At 43.4% G+C, this 14,179-nt stretch overlaps 1 protein-coding gene across 2 annotated transcripts in view; it reads right to left on the bottom strand.

Annotated features, from left to right (window-relative positions):
- LOC120048831 (focal adhesion kinase 1-like) overlaps positions 1-12,131 on the bottom strand; it is a 146,601-nt gene extending 134,470 nt beyond the window's left edge. The window contains exon 1 of one of the 2 annotated variants that reach the window (XM_038995095.1): positions 11,980-12,131. Coding sequence is in view for 1 of the 2 variants with exons in the window: in XM_038995094.1 (XP_038851022.1) it covers positions 10,815-10,851 (37 nt within the window). In the remaining variant the exon portion in view is untranslated. Of the gene's footprint in view, positions 1-10,814; positions 10,902-11,979 lie in introns of those variants that run through there. The other variant, XM_038995094.1, reaches the window with a different exon arrangement.
- Between the last annotated feature and the right edge of the window lie 2,048 nt (positions 12,132-14,179).

The raw sequence follows: 14,179 nt of genomic DNA, 5'->3' as shown, positions 1-14,179 counted from the left end.
TTCTCTGCTGGCCTAAACATCATCAGAATATATATATTTTTTAAAATATATTTTCCCACAAATATGTATTAAATTATTCCCCAGAGTAAGAGTTATACTCTTCATTTCATAGCTTTCCTCTTGGTTGCACTGCTTCCTGCCCCAGGTTGAGATTTTGAGGGCTGGTCTTTATGTTAGATCTTTTATCCAATCATATTCAGCCATCATGTGTTGCCAGGGGTCTAAAATCTGCCCTCAGGCCTTCAGAATCAACAGTGCGGGCGCTTGTAGCTTATAGTGAATGGAAATGAAAATTTAGTGTCAACCAATCAGCTTTGGAGTTGGCTATTGTACGCCTTCTGGCTGGCTCCAGTGTTACACAGGAGTGTTACTCAAGTTTGCAAAGCCAGTGTGGCTCCAAACACCAAATCGATCACTTGCAAATAATAGGCATTCCCAGCAGTACAGTTTGCAGTGCTTCTCGGAGCCAAGGAGCCTGTGAGCCATTGTAACGCTTTTACAACATACAAAAGTGAGCTGGTTATCAAGGGGCAAAGTATTGGTCACATTTTTTTAAATTGAGAGACGAGCTTAAAGTTTTCTTTACTGACTATAATTTTCACTTGTCTGACCGTTTGCATGATGAGTTTCTCACATGACTGGCCTATCTGGGTGATGTTTTTCTTGTCTGAATGATCTGAATCTAGGATGACAGGGACTCTCCGCAACTATATTCAATGTGTGGGACAACATTGAGGCTATGATTAAGAAGTTGGAGCTCTTCTCTGTCTGCATTAATAAGGACAACACACAGGTCTTTCCATCATTGTATGATTTTTTCTGTGCAAATTAACTCAAGCTTACGGACAATGTCAAATGTGATATAGCGAAGCACCTGAGTGAATTGGGTGTGCAATTACGCAGGTACTTTCCTGAAACGGATGACACAAAAAACTGGATTCGTTATCCTTTTCATGCCCTGCCTCCAGTCCACTTACCGATATCTGAACAAGAGAGCCTCATTGAAATTGCAACAAGCGGTTCTGTGAAAATTTAATTTAATCAAAAGCCACTGCCAGATTTCTGGATTGGGCTGCGCTCAGAGTATCCTGAGTATTCAAATCGTACTGTTAAGACATTGATGCCCTTTGCAACCACGTACCTACAGTACGTGAGAGTGGATTCTCGGCTAGCATGAAAGCTAAATACAGGCACAGACTGTGTGGAATATGATTTAATACAAACTCTCTCCAATACAACCCAACATTGCAGAGGTATGTGCATCCTTTCAAGCACACCCTTCTAGGTAACCTGTGGTGAGTTATTCACAATTTTCGATGAACAAATAAGGTTTTATATGTAAGATGGTTAAATAAAGAGCAAAATGATTGATGATGATTATTATTATTATATTATTATTTGTGCCCTGGTCCTATAAGAGCTCTTTGTCACTTCCCACGAGCCGGGTTGTGACAAAAACTCACACTCATTCTTATGTTTAATAAATGCATTGTATAGTGTGTGTGTGACAGGCTTACAATGATGGCAAAAAACAAATTTTGAGAGTGCGCTGACCCTGGTGCTAGAGGGGGTACGCAGCTGGAGGTTGAATGCTTGAAGGGGTACGGGACTATAAAAAGTTTGGGAACCACTGCTATAGGGCAACGGTGTCTAGATGGAATTTGTATTTGTGGTCCTGGGAACTGGACCTTTTTCTCTCTCATCACCCCTCAAGCTGCCTGCAGGATGGTGTTAAAGTGAATGGTGTAGAGGAGGGAACGAACGGGTCAGACTCCAAACACAGCACCCTAGTGTGTGTGTGTGTGTGTGTGTGTGTAAGACAAATACAGCCTTTTAAACGGAGGGAGTCAACTGTCATTACTGACTACAACACTCTGGATTGACATATTGACATATTGGAGCAGACCTGGCTGACTGACTACAACACTCCTCCTGATTCCCCTAGAGCAGACTGGATTGACATACTGCAGCAGACCTGGCTGGCTGACTACAACACTCCTCCTGATTCCCCTAGAGCAGACTGGATTGACATACTGCAGCAGACCTGGCTGACTGACTACAACACTCCTCCTGATTCCCCTAGAGCAGACTGGATTGACATACTGCAGCAGACCTGGCTGACTGACTACAACACTCCTCCTGATTCCCCTAGAGCAGACTGGATTGACATACTGGAGCAGACCTGGCTGACCGACTACAACACTCCTCCTGAGTCCCCTAGAGCAGACTGGATTGACATACTGCAGCAGACCTGGCTGACTGACTACAACACTCCTCCTGATTCCCCTAGAGCAGACTGGATTGACATACTGCAGCAGACCTGGCTGACTGACTACAACACTCCTCCTGATTCCCCTAGAGCAGACTGGATTGACATACTGGAGCAGACCTGGCTGACTGACTACAACACTCCTCCTGATTCCCCTAGAGCAGACTGGATTGACATACTGGAGCAGACCTGGCTGACTGACTACAACACTCCTCCTGATTCCCCTAGAGCAGACTGGATTGACATACTGCAGCAGACCTGGCTGACTGACTACAACACTCCTCCTGATTCCCCTAGAGCAGACTGGATTGACATACTGCAGCAGACCTGGCTGACTGACTACAACACTCCTCCTGATTCCCCTAGAGCAGACTGGATTGACATACTGGAGCAGACCTGGCTGACTGACTACAACACTCCTCCTGAGTCCCCTAGAGCAGACTGGATTGACATACTGGAGCAGACCTGGCTGACTGACTACAACAATCCTCCTGATTCCCCTAGAGCAGACTGGATTGACATACTGCAGCAGACCTGGCTGACTGACTACAACACTCCTCCTGATTCCCCTAGAGCAGACTGGATTGACATACTGGAGCAGACCTGGCTGACTGACTACAACACTCCTCCTGATTCCCCTAGAGCAGACTGGATTGACATACTGCAGCAGACCTGGCTGACTGACTACAACACTCCTCCTGATTCCCCTAGAGCAGACTGGATTGACATACTGGAGCAGACCTGGCTGACTGACTACAACACTCCTCCTGATTCCCCTAGAGCAGACTGGATTGACATACTGCAGCAGACCTGGCTGACTGACTACAACACTCCTCCTGATTCCCCTAGAGCAGACTGGATTGACATACTGGAGCAGACCTGGCTGACTGACTACAACACTCCTCCTGATTCCCCTAGAGCAGACTGGATTGACATACTGCAGCAGACCTGGCTGACTGACTACAACACTCCTCCTGATTCCCCTAGAGCAGACTGGATTGACATACTGCAGCAGACCTGGCTGACTGACTACAACACTCCTCCTGATTCCCCTAGAGCAGACTGGATTGACATACTGCAGCAGACCTGGCTGACTGACTACAACACTCCTCCTGATTCCCCTAGAGCAGACTGGATTGACATACTGCAGCAGACCTGGTTGACTGACTACAACACTCCTCCTGATTCCCCTAGAGCAGACTGGATTGACATACTGCAGCAGACCTGGCTGACTGACTACAACACTCCTCCTGATTCCCCTAGAGCAGACTGGATTGACATACTGCAGCAGACCTGGCTGACTGACCACAACACTCCTCCTGATTCCCCTAGAGCAGACTGGATTGACATACTGCAGCAGACCTGGCTGACTGACTACAACACTCCTCCTGATTCCCCTAGAGCAGACTGGATTGACATACTGCAGCAGACCTGGCTGACTGACTACAACACTCCTCCTGATTCCCCTAGAGCAGACTGGATTGACATACTGCAGCAGACCTGGCTGACTGACTACAACACTCCTCCTGATTCCCCTAGAGCAGACTGGATTGACATACTGGAGCAGACCTGGCTGACTGACTACAACACTCCTCCTGATTCCCCTAGAGCAGACTGGATTGACATACTGCAGCAGACCTGGCTGACTATTTACAACACTCCTCCTGATTCCCCTAGAGCAGACTGGATTGACATACTGCAGCAGACCTGGCTGACTGACTACAACACTCCTCCTGATTCCCCTAGAGCAGACTGGATTGACATACTGCAGCAGACCTGGCTGACTGACTACAACACTCCTCCTGATTCCCCTAGAGCAGACTGGATTGACATACTGCAGCAGACCTGGCTGACTGACTACAACACTCCTCCTGATTCCCCTAGAGCAGACTGGATTGACATACTGCAGCAGACCTGGCTGACTGACTACAACACTCCTCCTGATTCCCCTAGAGCAGACTGGATTGACATACTGCAGCAGACCTGGCTGACTGACCACAACACTCCTCCTGATTCCCCTAGAGCAGACTGGATTGACATACTGCAGCAGACCTAGTTGTTTGATTGATCTGGGTGATTGTTTAGTGGTGATGTGTACTGGACTTACTGAGACAGCAGCTTGCAAAACGGATTACTGTATGTGTGGCTGTGTGTATGTGGATAGGCCTATAGGACTTTACATGGCCTACGTCTGACTCAGCACAATGCTAGGGTTCTGTCACACCATTCATTTACTCACCTAGACAACACTGATCCTGCCAAGGAGAGGCACAGGGGAGGAGATGGTCACCAATCACAATCTGACTCAAACTGTACAGTACTGCTGAATTCCCAATTCCCCTAGCCTGTACTATTCAAATGGTATTACTGACAAGAGAGCACTAATAGTAACACTCCCTAGGTCTCAACACAATCAGGCTACATTGCACAGTATATGAAACATCCCTAGCCAACACAAAAAACCTGACAGGACGATTGGCACCATCCCACTGGGCAAAAACTGGTTGAATCAACGTTGTTTCCATGTCATTTCAACCAAAAAACTTAAAATGTGATGATGTTGAATCAACGTGGAAAACTGAATGGAAAAAGTCATCAACGTAAGAGAATTTAGTCTTTTATTTACCTAACTGTTAAATCCAATGACAGGGTGACTTTTTTGGTTGATTTCACGTTGATTTCACATTAGTTCACAACTCAACCTAATGTAAATGAAAACAAGGTAAATCGTTCTAGAGTGGTAATCATTTAACAGCTGCTCTAGCAGAGTAATCCTATTGGCCTGGGACCAGTTTTTTTTAAAGTGATCTATCTGTATGTCGGCTATCGGATAGGACTCAATTAATAGATTCGTCCGCTCTATTCATTACATTTCTATGCATTTAATCCTATCCGATAGGCGAAATCCAGATAGATATTTATTTTTTGAACTGGGCCCTGAAGATTAGCTGTATAAACTACAGTGATGTGAAAAATACACTCAATCTCCTCCAGCCTCAGACTGTCAGACATGACTACAGTAAGAGATCTAGATCCTGTCAAGCAGAACATCACTTCAGCATTCCCTGAACAGAATGGTCATGACTACAGATCTAGATTAGAGGTCGACCGATTAATCGAAATGGCCGATTAATTAGGGCCGATTTCAAGTTTTCATAACATTCGGAAATCGGTATTTTTGGACACCAATTTGGCAAAAAAAAAAAATGTACACCTTTATTTAACTAGGCAAGTCAGTTAAGAACACATTCTTATTTTCAATGATGGCCTAAGAACAGTGGGTTAACTGCCTTGTTCAGGGGCAGAACGACAGATTTTTACCTTGTCAGCTCGGGGATTCAATCTTGCAACCTTACGGTTAACTAGTCCAACGCTCTAACCACCTGCCTCACGAGGAGCCTGCCTGTTACGCGAATGCAGTAAGAAGCCAAGGTAAGTTGCTAGCTAGCATTAAACTTATCTTATAAAAACAATCAATCAATCATAATCATTAGTTAACTACACATGGTTGATGATATTACAAGTTTATCTAGCGTGTCCTGCATTGCATATAATCGATGCGGTGCGCATTCGCGAAAAAGGACTGTCGTTGCTCCAACATGTACCTAACCATAAACATTAATGCCTTTCTTAAAATCAATACACACGTATATATTTTTAAACCTGCATATTTAGTTAATATTGCCTGCTAACATGAATTTCTTTTCACTAGGGAAATTGTGTCACTTCTCTTGCAACAGAATCTGGGTATATGCAGCAGTTTGGGGCGCCTGGCTCGTTGCGAACTGTGTGAAGACTATTTCTTCCTAACAAAGACAGCCAACTTCGCCAAACGGGGTATGATTTAACAAAAGCGCATTTGCGAAAAAAGCACAATCGTTGCACGAATGTACCTAACCATAAACATCAATGCCTTTCTTAAAATCAATACACGGAAGTATATATTTTTTAAACCTGCATATTTAGCTAAAAGAAATCCAGGTTAGCAGGCAATATTAACCAGGTGAAATTGTGTCACTTCTCTTGCGTTCATTGCACGCAGAGTCAGGGTATATGCAACAGTTTGGGCCGCCTGGCTCGTTGCAAACTAATTTGCCAGAATTTTACGTAATTATGACATAACATTGAAGGTTGTGCAATGTAACAGGAATATTTAGACTTATGGATGCCACCCGTTAGATAAAATACGGAACGGTTCCGTAATTCACTGAAAGAATAAACGTTTTGTTTTCGAAATGATAGTTTCTGGATTCGACCATATTAATGACCAAAGGCTCGTATTTCTGTGTGTTATTATGTTATAATTAAGTCTATGATTTGATATTTGATAGAGCAGTCTGACTGAGCGATGGTAGGCAGCAGCAGGCTCGTACGCATTCATTCAAACAGCACTTTCGTGCGTTTTGCCAGCAGCTCTTCGCAATGCTTCAAGCATTGAGCTGTTTATGACTTCAAGCCTATCAACTCCCGAGATTAGGCTGGTGTAACCGATGTGAAATGGCTAGCTAGTTAGCGGGGTGCGCGCTAATAGCGTTTCAATCGGTGACATCACTCGCTCTGAGACTTGGAGTAGTTGTTCCCCTTGCTCTGCAAGGGCCGCGGCTTTTGTGGAGCGATGGGTAACGATGCTTCGAGGGTGGCTGTTGTCGATGTGTTCCTGGTTCGAGCCCAGGTAGGAGAGGGACGGAAGCTATACTGTTACACTGGCAATACTAAAGTGCCTATAAGAACATCCAATAGTCAAAGGTATATGAAATACAAATGGTATAGAGAGAAATAGTCCTATAATTCCTATAATAACTACAACCTAAAACTTCTTACCTGGGAATATTGAAGACTCGTGTTAAAAGGAACCACCAGCTTTCATATGTTCTCATGTTCTGAGCAAGGAACTTAAACGTTAGCTTTTTTACATGGCACATATTGCACTTTCACTTTCTTCTCCAACACTGTTTTTGCATTATTTAAACCAAATTGAACATGTTTCACTATTTATTTGAGGCTAAATTGATTTTATTGATGTATTATATTAAGTTAAAATAAGTGTTCATTCAGTATTGTTGTAATTGTCATTACAAATAAATAAATACATTAAAAAAATTAAAAAATAAATAAAATAAAAATCGGCCGATTAATCGGTATCGGCTTTTTTTGGGTCCGCCAATAATCGGTATTGGCGTTGAAAAATAATAATCGGTCGACCTCTAATCTAGATCCTATCAAGCAGAACATCACTTCAGCATCCTCTGAACAGAATGGTCACATAGAAATGTATAGCTTAGAACAGCATGATTATCAGTCAGGTAGAATTGGCAATCATGTTAGTTATATAAAATACATTTCTATCTACCAGTTTTAGAAATATTTTAGTCTCACTGAATAACACACACTAGCTGTTTGCATTCTATAAATTAACAGGAAATTAAAAATAACAAATTCAAGGAGAGAGATGACAGCAGCCACCTTGACGATCAGTTCAACCTCAGGTTATTTTTCTAGGAGAAAATAAAAAAATGCCATTGAGTCAGTGTTGTTGCAATTTACATAATTTATGTTGCTAATCACATAATCAAATTTGTCTCTGGCAACATATCAGTTTAGGATGTGTTTGCTATAACAAGCCATCTGCAATGCAGGCCCAATCGCAATACTGGATGTATTTCTGTCATGGATTATGGTAGCTAGTTCTAGTTCCCACAGAGATCATGGACCGCTGGGCAAAAACTGGTTGAATCAACATTGTTTCCACGTCATTCCAACCCAGTAATTCAAGGTGATGTTGAATCAATGTGGAAAACTGATTGAATTTGAAGTCATCAACATAAGGCAATTTATTCTTTTTTCACCCAACTTTGAACCAATGAATCCAATGGCATGGGGACATTTTCTGTTGATTTCACACGTTAGTTGACAACTCAACCAAATCTGTGCCCAGTGGGTGTGTGCTGCTTTTCAACAAAAATAACTTGGTGGCGGTATGCAACACATACTAAAAGGAGTAAGAAAGCATTGTAACAAAAGGTGTGGGCTCAGAGGAATTGAGTTGGGTCATTTGGTCTTCACATCCCAGTAGTGACTTGATAAGAGCTGGGTGTGACAGTATGCTGTGGTCTCAGCGCTGGATTCCTGGGAGGCCAGAGCTTCCTCATTTGTCAAATTGTGTAAAAGCTCCAGACTTCGGTTAACCCATTGGTATCATCTCATTTTTGAAAGCTGTTTCGAGAGACCATCTCAAACAAAAGACCAACTCACATCGAGAGAGAGAGAGATGTTCACTATTCAAGCCTAAGGTGTGTTGTAGACTTGTGAGAGCTGCACCATAAATCACTGAGGGATAGAGCCTATTTGAGTACCTCTATTTGCAATACACACTCTTAGAAAAAAAAGGTGCTATCTAGAACCTAAAAGGGTTCTTCGGATGTCGCCGTAGGATAACCATTTGAAGAACCCTTTTTGGTTCCAGGTAGAACCCTTTCAACAGAGGGCTCTACATGGAACAGCCAAAGATCCCTTTTGGAACCCTTTTGTCTAAGACTGCAGTTTAGTGAAAGTCATTCCCACAAGCACTTTCCCATTGGACTAATAAGTCTACGGCCATTCCCTGTAGTTCTTTAACTACGGACCGCCCTTCTTCTTGAGAAGAACACTATTGACGGATGGTTCTATATTCTTAGTAAAGACTAACTGACAGAGTATAAAAGATATATAAAAGATCTTGCCTTGCTTGTATTGTTTTACACTTGACAGCCTTGTTGTCTCAATACACACATTCACTTATACATAACTGTTTTGAATAAATCACTGTTGATGGGCTTTCCAGGCATTTCTTTCCCCCCAGAAGACACAAATCAACTCCCCATCCACTCGGCATTGAATCGCTGCTGGCTGATTTACACAGCAGATCTCCAAACCTATGTTAAAACAACAACATTTGACAAGGTATTCGATAGCAAGGTATTCGATAGCGCTAGCCTTTGCTCAGAGTACCCTGCCAAGGTTAATATTGAAAAAGGGATCCATAATGAATAGTGCCTGTCATTGATCTGGGTACTGCCTGATACGTGCTGTTTAAAAAGCCTTCTGGAAAGTCAGGTAGAGTACAGTAGGTATCCCGAGTGGCGCAGCGGTCTAAGGCACTGCATCTCAGAGCGAGAGGTGTCACTACAGACCCTGGTTTGATTCCAGGCTGTATCACATCCGGCCGTGATTGGGAGTCCCATAGGGCGGTGCACAATTGGCCCAGTGTTGTCCCAAGTTAGGGTTTGGCAGGGGTAGGCCGTCATTGTGAATAAGAATTTGGTGTTAACTGACTTGCCTAGTTAAATAAAGGTTAAATAATCAAATTAAAAAGGTATGCATGTTCATGTTTATCAAGCTCAGTAGGCCTCTTTTCCCCACTGAGGGCCTATCTTCACAATACAGTGAGACAGAGAAATAACTACAAACATATGGCAAATATGGCAAAAGTGTAAATTTGGGTTTTTACACAATAACATGACAAGTCAGGTTAATGCAAATTCCATCGATGAATCCACATAGATAAGTTGAGCATTTGAAGACCTGAGGTTCCTGAGGCAAACTGAGACTGCAAGGTTAGCCTGATCCTTCATCTACATATTATCAATCTGGATCTGTAATTACATACAATGGCAGTGATCATCTCAAATCTAATTGAACGGAAGGCTTGTCTATGCCTGAGATTGGAATTTGTTCAAAACATTGTGACGCAATACATAACAGCTGGATCGCCCTCTGGAGGGGCTGTGTCGACATCAAAAGGTACATTTTCTACACAACAAAATCTCGGCTTACATTTGTCGACAATCTCTGCCTTCATTGATTTGACTACTGATTTGACTACAGCTGATTTGACTACAGTTGATTTGACTATTGTTGTCAGGACATGGAGGTGAAAGAAACCCAGGTCTTTGACTGTGTGGTTTCATTCACATGGTTTTGGCTACTCCACCAGGACCACATCTATAGGGTTAGTTAGTGTATGGCACATATTGCACTGTGTGTACCCGTATCATCATGGGCAGAAGCATAGCCATCTATTCTCATACCCACATTATAACTGCTGATATTTCTGGTTATTACAAGCCATTAGATGTGACGAGATGACTCATATCAGAAGACTAGCCCTGAAGCAGCACATTCTCTGAGGTACACCTCGGTGTCCTGGAATTTATCAGGTAACATTGACAAACAAGGTAGGCTATGGGTTCTTCTGAGGGTTGAACACTCAGTACAACGTTCTGTACGGGTCTCCTGCTCTCTATACCCCTGTATGATTCCTCTACAAAAGAATCCCTGAGGTCACTAATAACATGATGTTCATGCAACAAACAACGTTTACCTGTCTGTGACGTTTCACATGCAACTGCATGCACGGCCATGACATGAGAAACTTCCTGCCCTTATCTCAGGCACACTGACTCACTCTTCCTGAGACAGACACACGTTCAGTTCTCAGCCAAACAAGCCTACCACTACTTCTCAAAAACTGTCAGTTGTATTATGGATATAAATATAGCACACGTACCTCCATTTCCGCAGCCCAGGATATTCCAGAACTGCATATTTGTAGGCTATTTACATGTAAGAGTATTTCCAACTGGTGCAAATCACTTCTGTCAGTGCTACTGAGCTGATAACCTGACACCCTCTTACCAACACACCTGGCCCCTCCTACTGGCTTCCAAACTCCTCCCTTTACACACTAGCTTTAACTTGTTACAGCAGCAGGCATGGCGGCAACAATGATACTGATCGTGGAAACAAACAAAACAATAGATGATTCAGGCATGCAGATCAAATAATGCTGCTTGCCTGCAAACATACGCAGAGTCAACAAATCAATGCAACTCATTGTAAAAAAAACAATAATCATTACAGTTTATGAGCAGGCTCTCCTGTTTGCACTGTAGCAGTAACTGAAGAAAGTTCAATATCTGTGAACCTCAACACAATTATGGTTTTTATACATGTTTTGTTACATCGTAATATAGTTGTTGCCTTGTAATTGCCTATGGAGTTTAGCAGTTTTTTGTTATTAGACACGTGGAATAAGGAACAGTCTATCTTCGACTTGTGTAATTACATCAGCGTGTCAAATACAGAGGATACAGGGTCTCCGCTAATCTTCCCCTATTCCCCTGCAAGTAGCGTTATACCTTACTCAGGTCATTTAAACAACGGCATGCAGAATGGCTGGGGCTGAGCCGGCTACAGAACTATATCATGCAATGACATACAATGTAGCGAGCTCACCAAACAACCATGAGAGTTGTTACAATTTGTAACATTGTAACAATATTGTAATCACTTTTTTTGTTTTAAACTAGCAACATTGTATCATTTCCCTAATGTTGCCACTCGAAATGTAGCCACTCGCTGCACACTATTTGAATAAGACATTCTGTGTTCGCTGAACCTTGCACCTAGGCGTGAGAGATTCGGACACTGCACCACTGTTTGCAGAAACATGCATATTCATGTACATAAAGGATATAGTCCCCTTTTCGCCATCAAATGAAACCGTATTTTCTCCACCAAAAACGCAAATTAAAGTAGGCTAACTGAAAGCTCCGACTCTCACTGCAACCCATTGTCAATGACTGGGGTCTTACTATGCTAACTGGCTAATGTTAAAGTTATTTAATATCCTCCACATCATTCAAAAATGTATAAGGCCACGTTATACTCACGTATATCTTTACTATCGAAGATCCACCTCAACTATTTCCGTTAACCGGTCTCCTATCCTGCAAATATGTGTTACAATCCCGTATTAACCGTAATGCTGTGTGTGGTTCCCTCTCCGTTTCGGTTTCTCCACAACACCGTGCTCTAGCGCCCTACTCTCGGTAACCACTGACACAGCAGCACTGCATCCTAAATAGTTCCAATATGGCTGACGTGTAGTGACCATGTAGTGACCATACCCAGTAGAAACGGCCGGAGAGTTCAGTGGACTCACTGACCATCTCAGCTGGCAAAACGCAAATTCATAACTTGTTATACTTGTAAATAGCTTTTCACATGACAATTACATCAATGAGAATGTCAGTACTTCACAAAACCTTATTTTCTTATACTAAAGTGACTAATACACTCCTCATAAATGTTTCATAAAATGTCAACATTGATATTACAAATAGCTAAATTCATTAGAAATAATATTATTTTGCGATGCAAAAAAATGCATTGACAACTGAGTTCTCTGTGGTTAAATAGACTCACATTTACATGTCATTCACACCCACCCACAGACACAGCAAGAGAACTCTGTGTTTCCATTGTCCAACAGACACATCCCAAAACATTCCTTTCATTAGCTCCCCTGCATAATACTACAACACACAGCAAGCCAGGCCCATAGCAGAGACCCAGTCGGCATACTAAATGGCACCCTATTCCCTAAATAGTGCAGTAATTTTGCCCATAGCCTTACAGGCCCTGATCAAAAGTAGTGCACTTTATAGGGAATAGGGTGCAATTTGGGACGTAACCCCAGGGTGCATAATTGTTATATATATATATATATATATATATTTTTTTTTTTAATGTAACCTTTATTTAAACTAGGCAAGTCAGTTAAGAAAAAAATATTTACAACGATGGCCTACACCTGTCAAACCCGGACGATACTGGGCCATTGTGCGCCGCCTTATGGGACTCTGAATCATGGCCGGTTGTGATACAGCCTGGAATCGAACCAGGGTGTCTGTAGTGACACCTCTAGCACTGAAATTAGTGCCTTAGACCACTGCACCACTCGAGAGCCCATTATAGCAGCCTTCCACCACCCTCGGCCAGACCACTGAATCCCTGCCCACAACGTTGACGGGAAGATGAGGATCGCAATGCCTGCCATAGTAAGATACAAAATCACTGATCTGTTCACTGTTCACACCCAAAGCAACCTCGCTCTGAAGGGCTAACTAAGACTTATTCACAGAAAAACTAACCCTCAATGCCCATAGGATGGGGTGAAGCACAAGCTAACTGTTCAGCAGATGATTTTAGATGACAATGGTTTGTATTCAAGACCTATTTCAGCCTTCTCTGTAAATGAAAGGCTGACTTGCATGAATGAGCATAGGAATAAAAAAAAAATAACTGTACAATCATTTTTTTATTGTATGTGACAGCTAAGACATGGGTGAGGCAGAAATATGAATCTGAAAGAAGACATGTAGTGTATCCAGAATATTGTTAGTGAAATAAATCAAAACTTTGTGAAACAGTCAGAGAAACGCTATTACATCATCATCATCCAGTATATAAAGGCAGACCCCAACTTAAAGAGAACAGAGGATGACAGGGTTCTTCATGATCATGTCATTCCCTGAGCCTCACTGTCCACTGTATATTGTCTACGTCCCTAATGGCACCCTATTCTCTATAGGGCCCTGGTCAAAAGTAGTGTACTATTTAGGGAATAGCAGGGTCCTCACCAGGATTTTTGAACAAGGTGGTGCTGCTGAGTACGGTGGGGTTGGGGGGCAGAACACAAGGTGGAGCAGCGTGGTGGGGTTGGGGGGCAGAACACAAGGTGGAGCAGCGTGGTGGGGTTGGGGGGCAGACCACAAGGTGGAGCAGCGTGGTGGGGTTGGGAGGCAGAACACAAGGTGGAGCAGCGTGGTGGGGTTGGGGGGCAGACCACAAGGTGGAGCAGCGTGGTGGGGTTGGGGGGCAGACCACAAGGTGGAGCAGCGTGGTGGGGTTGGGGGGCAGACCACAAGGTGAAGCAGCTTGGTGGGGTTGGGGGGCAGACCACAAGGTGGAGCAGCTTGGTGGGGTTGGGAGACAGACCACAAGGTGGAGCAGCGTGGTGGGGTTGGGGGGCAGACCACAAGGTGGAGTGGTGGGGTTGGGGGGCAGACCACAAGGTGGAGCAGCATG

This window comes from Salvelinus namaycush, chromosome 5 (assembly GCF_016432855.1).
Source record: "Salvelinus namaycush isolate Seneca chromosome 5, SaNama_1.0, whole genome shotgun sequence".
NCBI lineage: Eukaryota > Metazoa > Chordata > Actinopteri > Salmoniformes > Salmonidae > Salvelinus > Salvelinus namaycush.
This window is presented reverse-complemented; position numbering and strand designations above follow the sequence as displayed.